Source organism: Malus domestica, chromosome 09, assembly GCF_042453785.1.
Source record: "Malus domestica chromosome 09, GDT2T_hap1".
Classification (NCBI taxonomy): Eukaryota; Viridiplantae; Streptophyta; class Magnoliopsida; order Rosales; family Rosaceae; genus Malus; species Malus domestica.
In genome coordinates, this window is record NC_091669.1 from 35049010 (window position 1) to 35071957 (window position 22948).

The 22948-nt window shown below is 37.2% G+C and overlaps 2 protein-coding genes across 2 annotated transcripts; one reads left to right on the plus strand and one right to left on the minus strand.

The window, feature by feature from the left end:
* The first annotated feature begins 2457 nt into the window (after window positions 1–2457).
* Window positions 2458–8791, plus strand: LOC108174088 (gibberellin 2-beta-dioxygenase 2-like). Its single transcript, XM_070804550.1, has 3 exons — window positions 2458–2947; window positions 7031–7409; window positions 8486–8791. The coding sequence occupies exons 1-3, from the start codon at window positions 2565–2567 to the stop codon at window positions 8789–8791; spliced, it is 1068 nt and encodes a 355-aa protein (XP_070660651.1). The 5' UTR covers window positions 2458–2564.
* A 10002-nt stretch (window positions 8792–18793) lies between these two features.
* On the minus strand, window positions 18794–20440 carry LOC103411849 (transcription factor MYB108-like). Its single transcript, XM_008350464.4, has 3 exons — window positions 20138–20440; window positions 19707–19836; window positions 18794–19609 (listed from the first exon to the last, which is right to left on the minus strand). Exons 1-3 carry the CDS (start codon window positions 20334–20336, stop codon window positions 19069–19071), a joined length of 870 nt encoding a protein of 289 aa, XP_008348686.4. The 5' UTR covers window positions 20337–20440; the 3' UTR covers window positions 18794–19068.
* Window positions 20441–22948: the final 2508 nt, after the last annotated feature.

The following is a 22948-nucleotide window of genomic DNA, read 5'->3' on the forward strand; positions in this document are numbered from 1 at the left end:
GTCGAGACGTGACGTTCGATGAAGAAGGAGAATGGGATTTTTGCTCTCTTGCAGGTGATCTTCACTTCTTTCCTCAGTTTGAAGAAGAGAATGAACAAGGGATGATAGAGCAAGCAAGAGAGGTTCAACAAGAATCCATTACTCCACCTGCTTCACCAACATCAACCAATCATGGCAATTCACCAGTATCAGCATCGTCAAGTGGGAACCTAAATGAAAGAGAAGTACCACACATAAGAAGTTTACGAGATCTCTATGAGGTAGCTGAAAGACTTGATAATCCTACACTTTTTTATCTCTTTGCTGATTGTGAACCAGTTGACTTCCAAGAAGCAGTGCAAGATACTAAGTGGAAGAAAGTAATGGATGAAGAAATTGAAGCAATCCATAAGAACGAAACATGGGAACTCGTTATTCTTCCGAAATGACACAAAGCCATCAGAGTCAAATGGGTGTATAAGACAAAGAAGAATGCCAACGGAGAGGTTGAAAGATACAAGGCGAGACTAGTGGCGAATGGTTATAGTCAAAGAGCCGGAATCGACTATGATGAGGTATTTGCACCCATTGCTCAGTTGGAAACTATACGATTACTAATTTCTTTGGCAGCTCAAAACAAATGGAAGATTCAACAAATGGATGTGAAGTCCGCTTTCCTAAATGGAGTCCTTGAAGAAGAAGTCTACATTCAGCAACCGTTAGGCTATGAAATCAAAAGGCATGAAGATAAAGTTCTGAAGCTGAAGAAAGCCCTTTATAGGTTAAAACAAGCCCCACGAGCATGGAATAGTCGCATCGACATGTACTTTCAAGAGAACAACTTCATCAAGTGTCCTCATGAACATGCTCTCTATGTCAAAGTCAAAGATGGAGATATTCTAATTGTGTGCTTATATGTGGATGATCTAATCTTCACCGGAAGCAATCCAAGCATGTATGAAGAGTTCAAGAGAGTAATGACCAAAGAATTCGAGATGACCAACATCGGGTTAATGGCATACTACCTAGGCATTGAAGTCAAGCAGAACAAAAAAGGCATTTTCATCTCCCAAGAAAGCTACACAAATGAGATACTGAAAAAGTTCAAAATGGAAGACAGCAAGCCCATAAGCACGCCAATAGAGTGCGGAGTCAAACTAACCAAGCATGACGAAAGAGAAAATGTAGATCCAACATTTTTCAAGAGTTTAGTTGGAAGCTTGCGCTATTTGACATGCACAAGACTAGACATTCTCTATGACGTCGGATTAGTCAGTCGCTACATGGAGAATCCCACAACTACACACTTGAAGATCGCCAAAAGAATTCTTCGATACCTTAAAGGTACTGTTAACTTTGGCTTGTTCTATTCAAGTTCTGATAACTACAAACTTGTTGGGTATAGCGATAGTGATTGGGCAGGAGTTTCCGACGATAGAAAAAACACTACTGGATTTGTGTTCTTCATGGGAGACACTAAATTCACATGGATGTCGAAGAAGCAACCGATTGTCATTCTTTCTAACTGCGAAGCTAAATATGTAGCTGCTACCTCATGTGTCTGTCATGCAATCTGGTTGAGAAACTTGCTGAAAGAATTAAGCATGCAACAAGAAGAGCCAACAGAGATCTATGTCGACAACAAGTCTGCAATAGCTCTAGCAAAGAATCCATTATTCCATGACAGGAGCAAACACATAGATACCTGCTATCATTACATAAGAGAGTGTATTGCAAGAAAGGATGTGCAAGTGGAATACGTGAAGTCTTAAGACCAAATCGCGGACATATTCACCAAGCCACTCTAACAAGAAGACTTTATCAGATTGAGGAAATCAATCGGCGTCACAAGACAAGATTAAGGGGTGATGTTGAAATGTAATCTTGTCTTGGCCCAAGACAATTGATCCGGCCCATACACAAAGAAAGATCCATGCACATGCTAGAGAATTCTAGCAAATTTCAAGTTGGTGGAAGAGTCTAGAAGAATGGTAAGGATTCCACCAACATACAAGATTAATAGATAATTCTAGCTCAGGAAGGTAGTGGAATTATTTAGATATCTCTAGCATGATACTTCCATACTTCTCCAAGGTTCCATCCATGCCTATAAAAGGAGAAGGCATCCACACCATTTGAAACAACCAAGAGAGCAAGTAGTGAGAAGTGAGAAGAAGCAACAAAGCTTCTAAGAGTGTTTGAGTGTTTCCTCTTGTACTAAGTTTGTGAGTGAATAAAAATCTTGTGTAATACATTGAGTTTTCTCTCTTTCTCTTGCCTAACAATTCCACTGCATTATATTCTTCTTTGTGAGATAAATGTCTCCAAAGTAGTGAAGACTTTTTATGCCCCAACACTCCTCTCCTAGCATAAAACACTAATAATTCTCTCTCTCTCTCTCTCTCTCTCTCTCTCTCTCTCTCTCTCTCTCTCTCTATATATATATATATATATGAGCACCAGCTCAACCTTGATCGCACCTCCAAAGTACAACGTTCAAAGTCGAATTCCCCTTCTTATCCTGGATCTTACTCCTTTTTTCTCAGATTATTAATATTCCTTCAATCCCACAAAGAGAAACAAGAATGGTGGTATCATCTCCTTCACCAATAAGAAGCAAGAAAATCATGGCAATAGGAATTCCCACAATCGATCTATCAAATTACAATAGGTCAAAGCTATCAGAACAAATTGTTGAAGCCTGTGAAGAATATGGTTTCTTTAAGGTGGTCAACCATGGTATCCCAAAAGAGGTCGTTGAGAAAATGGAAACACAAGGGTCTGATTTTTTTGCCAAGCCAACAATGGAGAAGCAACGAGCTGGCCCGGCTTGTCCTTTTGGCTATGGCTGCAAAAACATTGGCTGCAAAGGCGACACTGGAGAGCTTGAGTACCTTCTTATTCAAACCAATCGTCAGTCCATTTCTGAGAGATCCAATGATATTTCCAACGACCCTACGAAATTCAGGTAATATATTGCGTTCATGATTTTCTAATTATATAGTTTGCATGCAACATATTTCGTAGACATTATATATGTCCGAGAAGTAATCATATAATTAAGGGAATAAGAAGGGATATGGTTTCTGTTTCTTCATAGAAGCTTCGTTGTTCATGGTAATAAGTTTATGGCGTGTTTGAATTTATTTCTTTGATTTGAATTGTTTTATGTCATTGTAGTAAGATGTAAAGAGAAACAAATCTTCTTCTGTAAGATTGTATTTCATTGACTGAATACACAATTACATGGATGTACATTTATATAGCCTTTGGCTCTTTACATTTATACCCTTAGCTTCCTTAACTAAACTTGTACAATCCTAACTAACCACAACTAATAACAAAACTAACTACATTTAGTTTTTCCAAACTATTTATCATTAACAGAAATGGATGATGTATCATCTGTCCTAATAAGATGTTGTCAGATGTAATGCTTGAAACAGTTTATCAAACCAAGCGCGAGGCGCTTGTTTGAGTCCATACAACGATTTTCTGAGCTTGCATACATGATCTGGAAAGAGAGGATCAATGAAACCAGGGGGTTGTTGCATGTAAACAACCTCTTTTAAGTCACCATGAAGAAAGGCATTGCTAATATCTAATTGATTTAAGAACCAATTGTGTTGAACAGCAAGAGTAAGTAGAATTCGAATGGTAACCGGTTTAGCAACCGGACTAAAGGTTTCTTGGAAATCAATTCCCTCTTGCTGATGAAAGCCCTTGGCCACTAGTCGGGCTTTGTATCGATCAACAGTACCATCAGCTTTTGTCTTGACACGAAACACCCACTTGCAGCCGACGACATTTTGAGTGGAATGAGAAGGAACTAGAGACCAAGTCCCTGTAGATAGCAAGTTTAGCTGGAGGAATACGACCACAGATCTCGGGGTTCATGCGATCAAAGCAGTCAAGGGCCTCATGACTGGTAGATCCACAAATTTGACATTGGACTTTGAAGGTAGAAGAACCGGGATGATTGCGCGAGCCTTGATAAATCCGATTACCACGATTAGGATTGAAATTACCACGAGGATTGCGATTTCCTCGATTGGAAATGAATTGACCCCTAGGAGGCTTGCCACGATTGGAGTTGTACCGAGAGGCAGAGTGAAGTGGTAAAGACTGAGCAGCAAATGCCGAGGGAGTAGGAAGCAGAGGAGGCTGAGACTGCACAGATAAAGCCTGAAATGGTTCAACCACAGAAGCTGAAGAGACTGTCTTCCGTCGAGCCATAGAAAGCTCCTTGGTAAGTAGGAGACCGTGAAGTTCATCCAGAGACGTCGAAGACAAACGGAGCATTATAGAATCAATGAAGGACTCAAACTCATCAGGCAAACCATGTAAAGTAGCAGCAATTAGATCACGATCGGAGACGGAAACACCTGCAGCATGTAATGAATCTGCAATTTCCTTGATTTGCTGGAGATATCCCGAGATAGAATTGGAGCCTTTCTGTACCGACTGAAGGCGTGAGCGCACTTGATGAATATTAGCCTCCGAAACACCACCAAAACGCTGTTCAAGCTTCACCCAAAGCTCGCGAGAGGACGAGACGCCAACCGTGAACGGAATAATCTCTTCAGAAAGTGTGGAATTCAACCAGATCAGCAGATTTTGATCTTTTTCATACCATTCTTCAAAAGCTGGATTCAGTGAGCGATCAGCCAAGAGAGGCGGTGGACAGATCTCAGTGCCTTCAATCACACCGAGAAGTTTGTAACGCCGGAAAATAGGAGCAAACAACGCTCGCCATGGAAGATAGTTGGAGCTCTTCAGTTTAATCGGCACCATACTACCAATGTTGTGAATCGTCAGAGAAGTGTACGAATTCAGAAAAGGAGGATTAGAAGAGGAATTAGGGTTTGGAGTCGGAGAAGATCCAATTGGGGACGAATCTGACAGAGAAGCCATGATCTCGAACAAGAATCAATCGACGAACAGAAGAGAAATCAGAGAAGAAAGAGTGAAGAATCAGAGTTGAAACACCAAGAATCGATCAAGAGAAGTTCGATCGATGCGGAAGATGGATACGATGCTGTGAAGCAAAAAGGCGAGATACCATAAAGAGAAACAAATCTTCTTCTGTAAGATTGTATTTCATTGACTGAATAAACAATTACATGGATGTACATTTATATAGCCTTTGGCTCTTTACATTTATACCCTTAGCTTCCTTAACTAAACTTGTACAATCCTAACTAACCACAACTAATAACAAAACTAACTACATTTAGTTTTTCCAAACTATTTATCATTAACAGAAATGGATGATGTATCATCTGTCCTAATAAGATGTTGTCAGATGTATATAACTCTGAATTCATGAAACTTGCCATAGAAAGAGGATTGCTTTACGGATGTAAGGTGGAAAAGATTGTTTAGTATTAATCCTTAGTATCCTAGAAAACGACATATTTCCTTGTTGGAAAAAGAAAGGATTAAATTAGCAAACGATGTATTTTATAAGTAACTAACTAATACATTTTTAATACAATGCTTACCTTGTTAGTTGTTAGAATAATAATTTGTTGTTATTATATCAAAATCTTCGTGAATTAGTGCGAGAGTTTTTGTTTCATCACGAACATCCCTAAGTCATAAAAATTAATAGACTTTCAAATTGGTTGGAGGGAACTCTTTTATGATAAACAAGCCCCAAAATATAATGTTTATATTGCTACATTAATTGTGAATCGATGACATCAATAATTCACATTTAGATTATTGAAAATACGATAGATTAAGTTTTGACTAACTATACAATCATTGATTCTAACTGCCGAGGTTCCTACATAAAGTATACAATGATTGAGTACCTTCTCCTAATAGCTTTAAGATTTAACAATGAATATCCAGGGTTAATAACTATAAGAAAATTGATTGAGGCTAATAGTACATGATGAGATTTTAGGATGGAAAGCAATTGGGTCGGTGGTCTCCAAGTTTTCTTGTTTCAAATAAAACCCATCTAAAAGTAGCAAAGAGGCAGATAAGCAGCTTAGCTTTATAACTGTCAGCCACTGTTTGCAATATGTATGGCATTGGAATTATGCTCTTTTGTCAATATTTGAGTTTAATCCTTTCGAAGCCGACTTGAGTGTTGGAAAGTTTAACCTCAATTACATGATCTTAAATATATCATCATTTTATTGTCATTTCTGCAACATTTTCTATCCGTAGTACTTCTCCATTCATACAGTTTTGGGACTGGGGTCACCAAATAGTACCGAATGCTTGCTGATCTATGAATCGGGCATGTGATGTACCAATGAAAGTTTGACATGACTGCTTGGATCGACCTTATATATATACATTCTTGCATGAACTGATTTTAATTTATTGGTATTGATCATATGAGTAAAATGAAACCACGTTAAACCAGGCATCGAGTTACATTGAGTACAAAGAGAAAGACATTATATATATATGTACACACACACACACACAGAGGCAGGCTTGCATTGGTCCACATTTTCAATTGTGGGACTCCCACTTTTGGCGGCAGCTAGGGCCAGATCGTTATTTGTTTGAAATAGTGAGCCAATTAACAACCCTAATCATGAATATATATATATATATATATATATATATAGCTAGAAGTGTAGGTCAACAAATTAAAAATAGATAAAAGAGAATTGTTAACACTTAATACCACCAGGATTAGTTAACAAGTTTTATGAGGATGAATTATGTTGGTACAAATGGATATATAGTACCAAACAATAACTAGTAAATGGAGAGATTCAAAGAAAAGTTGAGTTGCATATATAAGCATCCTTTTTTCCTATACTAAATTTGGAAATGCATTGAGATGATTTTTCTTACAGTGAATAAATAAATTCTACAATGCATGGACAGTCACTCGTAGATAAAAGAGTAATAGTCACCAAATAATTGTCATATTTCCTGAAGTGATCAATTGGTGAATATTGCTTTTATACTATAATGATCTAACAGTCACTCACTCGCACGATAACTATTTACTATTTAGTGGTAGTTATTCATTGACTATCTACTAACATGATCAATATTCTTTCAATTAATCCAGCTGTGCAGTGAATGATTACATAGAAGCAGTTAAAGAATTGGCATGTGAGATTCTTGATCTGGTGGCCGAGGGACTATGGGTTTCAGACAAGTCTGTGTTCAGCAGGTTCATCAGAGACGTCCAGAGCGACTCAATTCTTAGGCTTAATCACTATCCTCCGGTCAAGGACTGGGACACAGCAACTAAACAGCATCCTTTCACTAATAACAACAATAATGATAATCGGATTGGATTTGGAGAGCATTCTGACCCTCAAATCTTGACAATCTTTAGATCCAACAACGTGGGGGGCCTTCAGATTTTTCTACGTGATGGCTTGTGGGTTCCCGTCGCTCCCGACGCCAATCAATTCTTTGTAATGGTTGGTGATGCCTTACAGGTCAGTAACATCATCATTCATTTTGGATCAACCGTAAATTTACCAAGTATTATAAATTTTTTATCACTAGAAAAGTTTGAACTAATTATATGATTTGAAAAGTTATATTTTTTTATCAAAATTAAAATAAAAGTAAAACCCCTCTGTCTCTCTCCCTCTTTTCTCACTCTAGAATCAATCAAGTTGGGGTACTCTACAGATCAACAAGAGGAAAAAACCAATCAATTGTAAATCTCAACGGCCTGTTTCCTTGTCCGGCAAGTAATTTCAGAGTTACATTTTGAGAAAAATATGTGGAAGTGATCTCCCTGCATGTCGCAAGCTGAGTGACAATAGTATCTTTCGGTTACAACATAATCTCTTCTATGATCCAAGTTCTTTATTTTGGTGTTGCCAACAGTAAATTCATTTCTTAGAACAGACTAATTGAATTAAAATGATCCAAATAGTAAAATGCTAATTTCGCAAATAAAAACAAACATTAAAAAAAAAACAAAAGTTGAACAAGCCTACAAAGTAGGTAGTTAAACTCCCACCATGTTTTCTTCTAATTTATGCCTACACACTTTGTGTGTGAACATTTTTTTTTTTTGGTTTTAAAGGGGGAAGGAAAGAGAGCCTTCAAAAGTAGGGTAGGGAGAGAGACTATTATTTTTTATTTTTTAAATCAGATATGCCACTTAATATTATAGTCTAGTGGCATTCCTCTTTACTGGTAAATGAGAGGTCTTATGTTCGATTATTGCCAAAGGTGAATTTGAACTACATTATTGCTAGTCCATTATAAGATTAAACCCACTCTTTCCCCTTAGTGTAGATAATATAAAAAAATACAAAAATAAGGAAGAAGAAAGAAAGATATGCTAGCATCATTTGTGGGTGAGGCTTAAAAAAAGTGTAAAATTTAGGTTGTGCAAAATTACTTTACTATCCTTGATTTTATTTTGTGATAGAAAACTAAATTATTTTTTCACTCTCTTTTGGTTGGCAAAAAAAGTTTTGTTAATATGTAGTTTAGATGACATATATTTTTTTGGGACGCATTAAATATAATTTCATTTTTTATTTATTTGCAGGCTTTAACGAATGGGAGGTTAGTGAGCGTGAGACATAGGGCACTAGCAAACTCAGTGGTGAAGCCAAGGATGTCAATGGTGTACTTTGGGGCACCACCACTCAATGCATGGATGTCTCCTCTGCCGGAGATGGTGTCGCCGGAGAAGCCCAGCCTCTACAAGCCCTTCACATGGGGTGAGTACAAGAAAGCTGCATACACTACACGATTGGGAGATTCACGTCTAGACCTTTTCAAGATTAATAACCACAGGTGCAAGTGTAACGATCAAATTCCATGTCCATGCTTCGACAATCTTGTACAATAGAACATTTGATTGAGTTTAAAGAAATTGACGAACATGTTGTTCTAAAGAAAACCTTGAAATTTTACAATGATAATTAAATAGGCAAATAGTTTTAGATTGAATTAAATTTTTATAAGGATGATCTATGAACCGAGACTTACAAAATAGACAATTTGGATCGTTGAAGTTCAATAAGGAGTGAGTTCCAAAACTAATCCTCATTCGAATAAAATGAAGATTCCTTTTTAAAGGGCTGTCTATTCATAATTAAGGTACGTGTATATATGTTTGGCTAGCCGCTAGCATGTTAGGTCAAAATTATAGTTGAAAATATTGGAGGTCGAGCGTATGGATCGGGAATTTTTGCTCTGGGATTTAAGCATTTTCCCATTAATTTGCGTCTCCTTGCATGTGGATTTGTTTGAATATATGTATAACAAGTGTAGCCAAATACCGTAATGTCTGTTTTTTTCCATTGGGCTTTCAGTGTTTGATTTGATTTTGGTGTGTGTGAGGAATGAACAAAAAGAATGAAGGTATATTCAGAGTGCGACGGATACAAGGCTGTGCAAAAATGCGGCAACCATATAATTCGTTTATATATGAGATGGATTGTAGGGTTTGAAGTAGTATAGTTTGATGATATTCTCTTGTAAATATTTCCTGATAAAATGATATATTTTCTTGATATGCTTAGCCTTCTAATGAAATACTGGGTTCTTGGTCATGGAAATTGCTGATGTGTTGTCACACAAAAGAGGTGTGGCATCCACTTGCAATTCTCTAAAGACTAGAGTATGAATCTCATCCAAATGGCCTAAGCTGTTGCTTTTGAGGCATTCACATGCTTGACCTGACGGCACAGTCGTCGGGTAGACTATATGGGCAAACATTTTGGGACTTGGATTCTCTGCCCTCTCATTTCGGTGCCCTCCCCGTGCCCTCCTGTTTTGTGTGGTCAGGGTTAATCCATGCTAACATTTTATATTATTTTTTATAAATATAATAAGACAAAAAAAATAGTAATATAAAATATTGACGTGGCTTAACCGTAACCACACAAACAGGAGGGCACGGGGAGAGCACCGAATTGGGAGGGCAGAGAATCCAAGTCCAACATTTTGTGCAACGAGGGGTCCCTCATGCTACCTTTTTTTTTAATTAAAAAAAATTATAAACACTTGTTATATTAAATAATTTATTTAATTCTAAAATTTGAAAATCAATTATTATTACAAAATTGGAAAAATATTATTTACAACCCAAAAAAAAAATTGTTCGTACAATTATATAACCAAAAACTCAATAAAAAAATATAAACTACTGTGTTGGGGGTGGTGTGACTGCTCGGGCAGCTCATGGGATGGCTCTTAGGGGATCCTAGAATGGCTGGGGGAATGGCTGCAAAAGCTCAGCCAGGGGCTCGGGAATTCTAATGCCATAAGCTAACAAGGACTAGCTAAGGCATTGATGTGCATGTGCACTAATTCCATTTGGCGCGCAAGCTCCATCTCTACCTGGTCAAGTTTAGAATCAATCTCGGTCGATGGAGTAGAGCTAGGTGAAGAAGAAGAAGACTCGACTTCCCGGACCCGACATGCTCATAGATCGTGAACTTCCTTGCCCTTCTTTCGGCCAACCTTGTTCATCAGCAACTGGAGAAGTTGGCACTGGAGGTGTCAACTGCTCCATAGGCACGTCCAGTTGCTGTAGAGAGATGTTGGCAAGGTACTCACCCTTCTTCTATATCATAAAAGCCTACCAAAAAAAAACAAAGGAAACAAAGTAGGATTATCAATTATAATTTAAACCTTATTTATTGTAATGAAATTTGTAATTAAAAAATATAAATGAATGATTACACATAAATTTCGTTCACGACCTCGTGCCATAATTAGTGTGCCTCCTCCCCCCCCCCCCCCAAAAAAAAAAACCACCACCTTTGGAAAAGGCCTGCCCACCGTTCCTTGATCCAGTAAGATAGGGGTCGAGAATCGGATTGGTAAAGGTACAACTTATTCTCTTGGTTATCTTTATTTGCCATCAATTTTTTTTGTCCATTAAAAAAATATTAATTTAACTTGACTAAAATATATAATGATTGAACAAAAATTAAAATATAATAAAATTTGATTACATGATACTTTTCATAGAGAAAATGAGTGCACAACCACTCCCACTCGGCCTCCTTTTTTACAAACTCTTGTGGTGGTTTTGCAAGAGTTGCCTCATGAGTCGGAAAATTATCGTAGTACTTGTGCAGCTTGTACTTTCACTCCTTATACTGGCTGCTCCACACCTGGTCTATGTAATCGACGATAGCTTTGTCTAGTTGGTTCCACCCGAAGTTGGATTGAAATTTAAAAAAAGAGAGAATCAAATAGTTAGTTTAAAACAACATAAAATAAATTGAGAAAAAATATTATTAAAGTAAGCAAGTATTTGTATGCATACCAAAAAGTGGTAGTCCATCTCGGCACGAACCAGGTCCCTGTGTGTAATCTATGAATCGGCGTTCATGGGCCATTTGGTGTGGATAAGGGCACCACAATCGTAGGTCAACAAACTGTTGATTCTGGCACTCACTCGGCGGTGGCTGGCGAGGTGTACAATCAGGATCCTCTGCTACGTCATCTGAGTGATTCGGTTGGTCTTCAAGCCCCGATCGATTCCTCATTTTTTTTAGTCCTTGAGTCGGTTGGGAGGTTTCCTTCCTCTACCTCCGTCACGGTCACCTATTCGGCTTTTATGCTGCCCTGAGATAGATGAGATAAAGCGGAGGCCATTGCTGACACAGGCTGATGGTGATTGTGGCTATAGATTCGCCTCACAGATTAGACGACCTTGATCAACGGTGCAGACGTAATCGCACTGGCGACCAACTCGGTATTGGCTGCTTGGGTCCGGCTGGCCGCCAGAGTGGAATCGGAGGTGGAGCACTCACTCTGAGCAAAGGTGGAAGCAAAACAGAGGCCACTCGTGGTCATACAAGATAACATATGGGAAAAAGCACATAATTTCTAAAATTTGCTAAAATTTCAAACAATTTCTAAAATTGGCTAACATTTCAAATATTTCCTAAACTTTCTAAAATTCCATATAATTTCTAATGTATTTCAAAAGTTTCACATGTTTCTAAAAATTCAAATAATTTCTAAAATTGCCCACAAATTCTAAAATTTCCTAAAACACCCTAACATTTCAAAACTTCCTAAAATATCCCAAAATTTCCTAAACCACCCACCCCACCACGACCACCACAACCACAACCACATCCACAACTTCTCCGTGGCCACCGCCACCACCACCATCTCCCTCGTGCCCACCAAAAATGGCATTATGGCAAACAAGCAAAGCCAGAAGCCTACAATCGCAAACCCTCTGCAGCTCCAGGTGTTTCCCTCCCTTCTCTTTATATTTCCTTCATCTTAAAACCCAAATCGTTAAAATCTCAAATTTTCCCTAATTTGAATGTCGTTCGTGTTTTCCTGATGTTTTGGGATAGGTTTTATGTGCAAAACTTAAATTTTGTAATTTGTTTTTGGATTTAAATTAACAAATAAATAAATTTGAGTGCTTGGCGATCGTGATCGTGATCAGCTTCGGTTTCAGCGAGCCAAGCAACCTCATGGCCGCCAAATTGCTGTTAGTGACATCGTACAAGCAATGATGCATTTAGTGGACTATGACGACCTTGTTCAATCTAATTCTGAGTTGACTCAGCTCGGTTATGCTCCTGATTTTACCCTCCAGTGGTTGGAACTCGAAGAGAGGACCGAGCGAGATCGCTAAATGGGCGCGTCTCCGCCCTATCGTGATGACGATGGGGGAGTGGGTTGTGGTTGGGTAGTGAAGGGAGGAAAGACGGGCAGAGAAGGGACAAATAGCTAGGAATGAGGGTGATGATGGATGGTTTGGTGGTGCCCACTGTGTCTTGTTATTATTAATCATTTTTTATTTGTTTTTTATCCACATTGTGCAAAGTTAGCACCACAGTGCCACATCATCACTTAACGATTGAGATTAACATATTTTTGTAACGGGTATATGATATTGAAATAAAATGATAGTAAATGTATGAGATTGAAATGTTTTTAAAATATTGTATAAGGTTGCAATTGCACCCAAGCATGAGGGGGTAAAATGTACTTTACCCTAATATTTATCTGCTGTTGAACATTAAGTTCAAACAATTAAAAAAAAATCATCGAATTTGATGATCATGTAATTTAGTGTGTGTTTTTACTCTCAATTTGGGGCATTGTAAAAAATGAACAAAATTGGACCTAAAACAACTGTTAAATTGTGAATTTTAGTTTCTAACCGTCAAATGATTTTATCCCATTACCTAAGCTCATGACATTTTTTCTAGGGTAATTTTTTGCGTAGTAGATCTCAAAGTATATGCGAACATATTTGATGGTTGGATCCGGGAAACTAGTTTCGTAGAATACTTGTCCCCTTGTAAAGAATCGATTCCAAAACACTGTTTTAAACATTGGTATTTATGATCGGGTTCGTTCCTCTTATTCTTGTAGGGTTAAGGATTGTATTTGCACAAAAAAAAAAGAACAAATTTGGATCTAAAACGGTCGTTAAATTGTGAATTGTAGTTTCTAACTGTTGAATGATTTCGTCCATTAGAACGTGTTTTACTTGTTGGATCGGGGAAACTAGCTTCTATTTATAGTGTTACTTAATCTCCGAACGTGACGGTGCCTAGCTAGTAGCTTGAAAGGATAATAGTAAGTACGATTAGAGAAGGGAGTGGAAGCCAATTGTGGGGGTTCGCATCAACAATAAGATATCTAATAATAATATTACAACTAGTAGCTTGAAAAGATATAATGATTGTCGTGTAGTCCAGCTTGAAAGGATATAAGGATCGCCGTGTGGACTACTTGAGTAATTTTTTTGTGTTGAGGAAAGTGATGGCCAAAGGTTACTCAAATGTGTTGCATGCGGAAGAATAACAAAAGTATTGAAGAATATTAGTAATAAAGCTATATTGCATGGCAAAATTAAGCTAAAATCATGTACATGATTAAATGTAGGTTGATGTGGAAAGAAAAATCAGTTTTCACCAAGATCCTTGCAACGTTGCAATTCGCCAACCAACCCATCAGTGAATGATTAGTCATTCGAATTACAACGTCGTCATGGATCTTGGTGAAGACCCATTTATTAAGTACAATGAAAAAAGGCTCACGTATAGAATTTAGAGATTTACAAAAAGGCTCAGCCGTGAACTCACAAAAACACACTTTTAGATCCAGTTCGGGTTGAGCTTTAGAAAAAAAAAAGGCTGTCTTTTGTTAAAAAGGCTCAGCTTGAGTTTTGGAACCCATTACGATGGTTTCCTCTCCATGTTCTTCCACATGCAAGACATCCAAGTAACTTTTGTTCACCTACTTCTTCGACATTACTGTTGTATCTTTACCATGTTCTTCCACATTATGGTGGTATCCTCTTTATGTACTCCCTAGATCTCCTGCCATATAGCCATGCCTTTGCTGTTGGTGTTTTTCATGACACTTGGGGACCTTGTGCAAAGTGGTGAAATGGTACGGTTTGGGTAATGGGAACAGAGGGTATTAAAACAAAGACGAAAGGGAGAAGGAAGAAAAATGAATATGAAGGTATAGAGAAGAAAGACAAAAATGGAAGTATAGAGAAGAAAGAGAAAAATGGAGGTATAGAGAAGAACAAGGAAGACGAAGGCACTGACTTATAAATTGATGAATAAAGGTTTGCTCGACGAACCACTCCGTCGCATAAAGGTTTTAAGTAAACCCTAAATGTTGACCATCTTTATTGTACCAACTGAAATATCTATTGGGTAAAGTCCATTTACTTGATGAAATTTGTGTTGTTGCACAAATATATGTAGGGCAAGCTCTATTTTCTGGTAATGGAGATGGATTTTAGGATTTTGGTACATTGCCAACTCACAATCTTATCTATAATTGAGCTAGATGACAAACTAGTACTATGTTCTTCACCTAAGTGTTTTCCAATTAAAACCCACCCTTGCATTGAGGTTTTAAGTGATTTAGTCTAAATTATACACTTGACACTTGATTACAAAGCTAAAAACTTTAAAACATGTTTGTACCATACTTGACCAATCCCGAAACTACCAAGCACCGGCCAACTTCATACATTTAAGGATCCACTGAGGGGTTCGTGCTGAGGCACCCATGTCGAAGCATAAAAGTTTTCCTCCAACCAGTAGACCAATCACAGCATGACACATGTCAATTTCAGAATAAAGCTCATAGAGTCCCACATCGATCGCGGACAAAAGCTGGAGACCCTCCTCAACTATAAAAGAAGATCATTTTCCGACAATGAATCCCTAATGTTATTATTGTACTTAAACTAATCATTAGAACACAATAATGATGATTATGCATGAATCTATGTATTAGTGTAAACCCTTTACTATTAACGAGAACTCCTCTACTCCGTGGATGTAGCCAAACTTAGGGTGAACAACGTATATCTTGTGTTTGCTTCCCTATCTCTATCTTTTTACATATTTATCCTCACTAGTGACCGGAGTAACCGAGAAAAAGTCATAAACTTGACATTTTACGTTGTTCCAAAGTCTTCACTAATTTTGTGCATCAACATTTGGCGTTGTCTATGGAAACGACACTTATTCCTACTCTTTCCAGCTTTGTTAAGCTAGTTTCCATCGTTCGTACACTGATGGTTTGGCTAAAGGAAAACATGGTCTTGTTGCTTGTAAAGGAGTTTTCAGAGATTGTCATGGTCGATATCTTGGGGGTTTCTGTCAAGGCATTGGTCATCACAATTAATTTTTTTGCAGTATTATTAGTTGTTATTATTGGCATAGAATTGGCTTATGAACAGGTTGGCACAGTCTTTAGTTGGAAAGTGATTCTATTAGCGCTCTTGTTTGTCTTCATTCAAAGGATTTTGTTCCTCCTTTGGCCTCTTCGCTCTCAACGGTCCTCATTTGTCCTCTTTCATGATGTGTGTGTGTGTGTGTTCTTTCTTTTTTCCAAACCTATTATTTTTTGTTCTTTGCAAGTTTAGACCATCTAAGTTATTCTTTAGAGGGGTTCAGGCTTTACGTCCCCCTCTCCGCCCATCCCTTCCTCCCCCCCCCTCCCCCCACCCCTTTTTTTTTATTAAAGGACTCAGTTTTATGTCCCCCCTCTTCCCTTCTCTTCTTGTATTTTTCTCTTTATTATTTATTTTTGTATTATAACGATAAGGTTTATGTCTCCTAGTAACTAAATGTAACTTCTTATTTTTTTTAATTCATTTCATCTTACCATCAAAGTTTTTAAATATAAAAATATAAATAAATATTACATTTAAGAAGAAATTTGCAAAATATCCAATGAATTACGACTAACTAATTAGTTGACCCACCTTATTTATGTTTGATACATAGGACTAAAATAAGGTTAAAACGTGCTTCAACTTCAAGGGTTGCGGCCGTTAGTGCTTCATTCCAAATGTAGCTAATGTGGCTGCCGTTTATATATATATATATATTTTAAATCCATTCTAGCGTCAAAGCTTTGTCACGTTTACTTTGCACTTATCAATTGCACAAGCACGGAAAAGGATCCTTTTCTGGGGATCTTAGGAATATCGTAATCGTGATCGTTCATCATACATCGTTTGGTTAATTTTCTTTAGGTACTATTCATATTTAATTTTAAATTTTAAATTTTAAAATGATTTCTAACCGCACGATGTACGATGAACTATCACGATCACGGAATCCCTAAGATCCCCAGAAAAAAATGATCCTTTTCCCACAAGCACAGCGGTCCCCACCTTCTTGTTAGAGCACTGCAAGTTACAAATTATACACAAAAATAATGTTAAATATCAAAATCATAGGTCCCTTTTCTTCTTAAGTACACTTCTTTCGTAGCAGGGTCTAAAATATCCATAATATCCTGATATTTCCATCGAAATTTCCGTGTTTTTGGACTACCGATATTTTTTTGGACTACTGATATTTCCAATATCATCGATATTTTAGACCTTGCTAAGTCACTCATGTATCTTACCATACAATGTATAAAGTGTAAAATATTGTACTAATTCATTATATATAAATGATTATGGTGTGTTTAAACTTCTTTCATTAATTACTACATATTTTCTACACTCACAATGTTTACCAGCTCGCTATATAATCAACTTAAATCAGTTATATCTATCAAGCAATGCATTTCCTTCCAATTTTTTGTGATAAACTAATAGATAACTGACTAAATAAACATTCTGCAAAGTTTCAATAAAAATTTCCAAGTTTCTCTTACAATTTCCGTGGTTTTTATTCAATTTTTATCGATATCGATAATATCCCGATATTTCCATCGAAATTTCCGTATTTTTAGACTACCGATATTTCTGATACCATCGATATTTTATACTTTGTTTCATAGCATCCATACCTTATAATTTCCATACCTTTTATTTCACACGAAGGACGGTTTTATTGGGATTGTAGTGAGGGATTCTGTTGGTTGATTCTCCACTGCTTGCAGGTACCATATTCAGGCACCGTGTGCAGCTGTTGCTGAGGCGTTAGCTATTTTGCAGGGATGCGAGTTGGGTCAGTCTTTTGGGCCTCTCCCTGGTGGTTGTTGAATCGGATTCTGCGGATTCTATCTCATGTTTAATAGGTGATATCACAAAGGGCAGATGGGAGGCATTCCCAACTTTAGCAAAGTGCAGGAAAATCGGGAATTCCTTCCATGACTGTCGCTGGTCTTGGACTCCAAGATCAGCCAATATGGCAACGGACCGGTTGGCATCATGACGTTGTGTGGGGATATGTGACTTTACTTAAGTTGAAAGACCCATCTTTACTTGTTCCTGTTTTACATTTTGATGGTCTACCTTGCCCACATTGATGTTCTTCGGTTGTGCAAGGGGTGATGCTAGTTGTTTCCTTTTAGTGTCGAGTCATTTTCCCTTGCACTTCCAGGTTTGTTTTATGGTAGCTTACCTCGTTGTATTTTGGCATCTTTGCTCTGATTATATATCCAGTTTCCAAAAAAAAAAAAAAATTAGAGAGATACTAAATAATGTAGTATCCATAATTTTTTATACAACAATACATTATATTAATGGATAGGTGATTGGGTTAAGCCAAACGATGCATTCATAATAAATAAGTATAGAATTCATCATCTATGATATACAAACTTAAGACTATCAGTAACAAATAAAGAGTAAATCACTAAAATATAGTACTAAGTTGCGATGTAGTATCTATCTTAAGTAATAAACATGGAATAAAATTTTGATTTTGGTAGATAAAGTAGCCCAAATGAAGAGATATATCGATATCAATGAAAATATCGGTAAAATTAAATATAAGAAAAAATTAGCTATGAAACATATAGTGCAGCCATGTGAACCTCTACAAACTTTAAAACAGACCAATAATGCTTCCGTTTAACATATAAAATGATGGTTACAAACATACAGGTGTACAAGCTACAAAGCGGCATCGTTTTTACCCTGCCATGAAAAACCTCCTAATCAGGAAACAAAAAGACTAGGACGGTTTGTATAATCTCAGCTCAATGAATTCACGAGCGAGTTAGTTGTCCAAATCGCAACACCAACACAAACCACCTAGTATCGCTACTGAGACAAAATGGTCCATCAAAATATCTGTTTGGGTTCGGTCAGTGACGGTGAGAGATTTTGGATGATATGGAGCAAGGAGAGAGGCGACCGTCGATGCAGAAGCAATCACAATATCAAAAATGTGATCTCAACCGTGATGGAAAGAGAGTTGCGACGGACGGACAGCGGGTGAGGGAGTATATGACACGAGAGAGAAATATTCCATCATCTCTGATCTCATTTCTTATTAGAGGGGAAGGTCATGGTCGTAAGAGATTTCAGAGTGGCTATCCAACATTTTGGCAGTGGATGCTAATGTATTAATTCGTATTTAATTAATAAAATCTATTTTTTTCGAGAAAAATGAACATAAACTTGGCCATAATCTGACTACACAAGATTAATTCCTTTATATATAGTTACTAAAACTGGGCAGCCACATCTACATAAAATTTACCTTAACTCAAAACAAAAAGGAAAAGGAAAAAAAATTTCATGGTCTTCCTATGCTTTAAGAATAGGTATCTTTTTGTGTCCGTGCAACAAAAGTTTGTCCAATTTTGGAAGAGTCTATTTCACTGCTTTATAACGTCATGGCCTCACCCATGCGTTACGTAAGCAACTAGTCGTCGTGGCTGCTCGATCCTTCCATCAATTCAATATTAGCCATCACTAAGCTGCTGTTGCAAGAACCATATATTCTCTTCATTCCACAAATTCTCCACTGATGTGTCCCCACCGGTTGAACAATAATCAATTTGCTCAAAGTCATGAATATCTGAATTTATACCATTTTGACTATAACCCGACCCGTTTTCTGAACCATATTGACCGCTGCATGGATAAGTCATGAATTCATCACCACTGCTAGTGCGGTCGGTGGGAATTGAACAAGCTTGAACCTGATCATATGAGTCTGATGAAGTACCGCCAGAGGTTTTGGGCACGAAATTAGTGTCAACCCAGTACTCAGACTCGGATGTCGTAGTGGTACAGGTCCTGGGTTGATCTGGTAGAGATTCAGGCAAGCCCCCGATCCGTTCAATTAAACGGGGAATCCATACGTAACGCATGGCGTCTTGAAATTGTTTGCTGTTAACATCACACTTGAGCTGTTTTGCTTGCTTTTGCACTCTTGTTCTCCAATAGTTCTTTATCTCATTGTCTGTTCTACCGGGCAAGTATTCGGCTATCTTGGACCACCTAATTATATGATTGTGCCATTAAAGACAACACACACAGAAGATTAGGAACAACGACATACATGTATATGTATCTGCATATGTATATGTATATGTACCTGTTACCCCAGCATGAATGAAGTTCAAGAATTATAAGCTGTTCTTGGAGAGTTATGTTTCCACGTCGAACGCTTGGTCGCAAGTAGTTTAACCACCTTAATCTGCAGCTTTTTCCAGTTCGTTTCAGACCTGACTAAGTATTATCATATTAGTACTTTGTCCAAAATCATAGTGATCGGAGTTGGCCAAGGCATAAGTCTTCCCAAGAACTTCAAAAATTAAGTATTGGAAACTATATATTAGTTTAAGCTATATGATGCATGTAACTTACATTCCAAAATAATTAACATTGAATTCTATTTATTCAAAGGATTAGAAGGAAGACATGGTAGACAATACATACGACAACTACATGACTAAGTAAACTAGTTATTGGTATATTGGTATTTTTCTTCACAGTCTTGAAAGAGTCTGGAAGAGAATTACGTACCTGCATGACGAGCCAAGGAATTCCAGCGGCCTTCACCGTGAAGGTTGACGTAATCGATGAGAATGGAGTCCTCCTCGGCTGTCCATGGACCTGTTCTTAAGCCCAGTCCTTCTTCAATTGGTTGATCAGGAGCTGCTGCTGCTGCTAATGAGCCATAACCTGCTGATTTCATCTGATCATGTACGTTACTAGTATCCATTTCCTTTTGTCTGGTTTGAGTTGGAAGACAAAGAATACGGATTAGTTTGGGATTTAGTGTGCAGGGTACAGAAACTAATTAGTTGACCTTGTTAGGATTTCCTTGGGGATTACAATTCATGAGAAGGGTTTATATATAGATGAGAGAGAAGACTGAAAAATAGGATTGGACCGAATAAATTACCAAATAAGAAAAAAGTGAGCATATCTACTGTGCCTGTGATAGAACGCGCTCAAGACTCAAGACTGAAAGTTACAATAAATTAGTATTAATAATTCTAGTGAGAGAGAGAGAGAGAGAGAGAGAGACATCTTCCATGGCACAAACATACAAATCCTTCATTCTTGTTTATATACATTTAATCTGAAGTTGACCCTTTGACCTTTGCACCCATCTAATTCTCACGCGTATGAACTTCTAAATTTCTGAAACTAGCTTGGGTTTTTTTCTTGTTCCTTTATGGTTCTAAGACCATCTCCTGGGCTAAAAGCTAAATTTTTTAGTCCGGAAAATTTAGCTTTTAGCCCAGAAACATCTTTTCTGCTCCAACCCTTCTACCCTAAAATTTTAGCCCGGAATTATTAAAGAATGAAATTAGCCTAAATTTTTTTCTTAAATCAATTTTTTTTAAATAAATATGTAGATTATTGTAAATTAATTTTATGAACATTTTAATCTAAAAAAAATTAAATTCCGATAAACATTTCGCATTTAGCCCGGGGGGAAAGCTGGGGGGGTATTTGGCCCAGAAATAGCATTTGGCATTTAGCCTAAAATTTTAGCATGGGTTTGAGAGTGTTTGGGGGGGGTAATTTGGCTTTTAGCCCAGGGTTGGAGATGGTCTAACTAGTGGTAGTTTTCTATTATCCATTTCTATACATTATTTTATTTATGCTATTTGAAGGCCTTATTATATATGATTTGTACATGTGAAGAGAACGTGATAGACAAATTTTCAGGAGAACTAAATGTTAAATAAAAAAAAGAAAGCATTGGGATGACCTACCAATTAACTTCTTCCTCTAGAAACTATCATGCATGTATACTGTTTGTAGTATGCACCATAAATCCCATGTCATTCGTCCGTACTCCATAGTTCGCCAAATTTTTTAATGTATATGGATTTCGTTTGACCAGAAAATACGATATGGTATATGTATGTGGATTTAAAGCATCTTTAAATCTTATGTGGAATGCTGACTAGTCACTTTTGACCATAAATATTGCCCCACCCTAATAGTCTTTTAGGTGATCTGAATTCGGAGTAATGTTTGAAGTTGTTGCTTCTACCTTCAATTGCAATTTTATTTAATTTTAACTCATAGTTCTCATCATCCACTTGAATATTAAATTTTTAAAATTGGTTTTACTGTTCATTTATTTTAATATGGGTCCTATATGATATAAAATAATAACTAACATATTGATTAGAATATACTGAATTTGACAAAAAAAAATCGACATACCCATTGGAGATGTTAAACAAACTTAATGCATAGGGTTGAAAAAATGGTTGGGTGTTTAATTTAGCTTTCACTATGAACTCTATGTGTTGTATACCTTCATCATGACTCCATAAGCCCTATAGATAGTACTAAAGTTCATTATGCTTACGGTTATTGATAAATATGTTGGAAAACTTAACTAGTTAGCAATTGGTTTACTCTTATGTTAGGGTGTTGGTATGTTGTCTATTCAGGTTAGATTGTACTATATTAGGTTTAGATTGTTTTTCAAGTCTATTTCTACTCACCCCTAACCTTGGTTGACTCTTATGTTAGGGGTGTTCGTATGTTGTCTATTCAAGTTAGATTGTACTATATTTTCTACTAGTGTTAGAGTGTTTTTCGAGTCTATTTTTACTCACCCGTAACCTTGGTATAGCATTACCCCTTCTAGAATTGGGTCGCATCTATTAAACTAACCATGGCTAGTCTATGCTTTTAATTAAATTTTTATCAAAAAGAAAAAAAAAATATGCTTTCTGTTGTAGCTTATTTTGTCTGACAGGGTTAAGAGGGCCGACAGCAAGGAGAAGAGAGAGTGAGAGAGATGTGTTTGTAGAATTGTTTTCCCCTCCTACATAGTACCTTTATTTATAGTAGAATCCAATATAATCTAGGATTTACACAATCACACTTAAACTAGGAAAGTTTACAACACTCCCCCTTGAGTGTGTAAATACTCAAGGTAGATTTAGCATCATGCAGAAGTTAAGGAAGTCGACTCGTCGGCACTGATTCTAAGGAACAACACTTATTCTCAATAAGATAGGAACTTGCATAAGTAAATGAGTCTCACTAAAAAAACTCTAAGGCTATGGCAAAAACCCGAGAAGGGACAAAATTCATAGTTTAAGGAAAAATGCGCAAGAAATGCAAAGTCAAAAGAAACGTCTACGGGACGTCATTAGGGATATGACCAGCCCAAGGTGGGTGCCTCATTAAAACCTAGTTAGGTAGCAAAAACCCAGTGGGAAAAATGCTCCTAATCGTAGGGAAAAGAGTGCATTAAGATCAAGCAAGTATCTTCAAGATACTCCCCCTGAGTTTGACACAATTCCAAAGAGAAATAGCAATGTTACAACTCAGAAAGTTTATGCATACCAATTC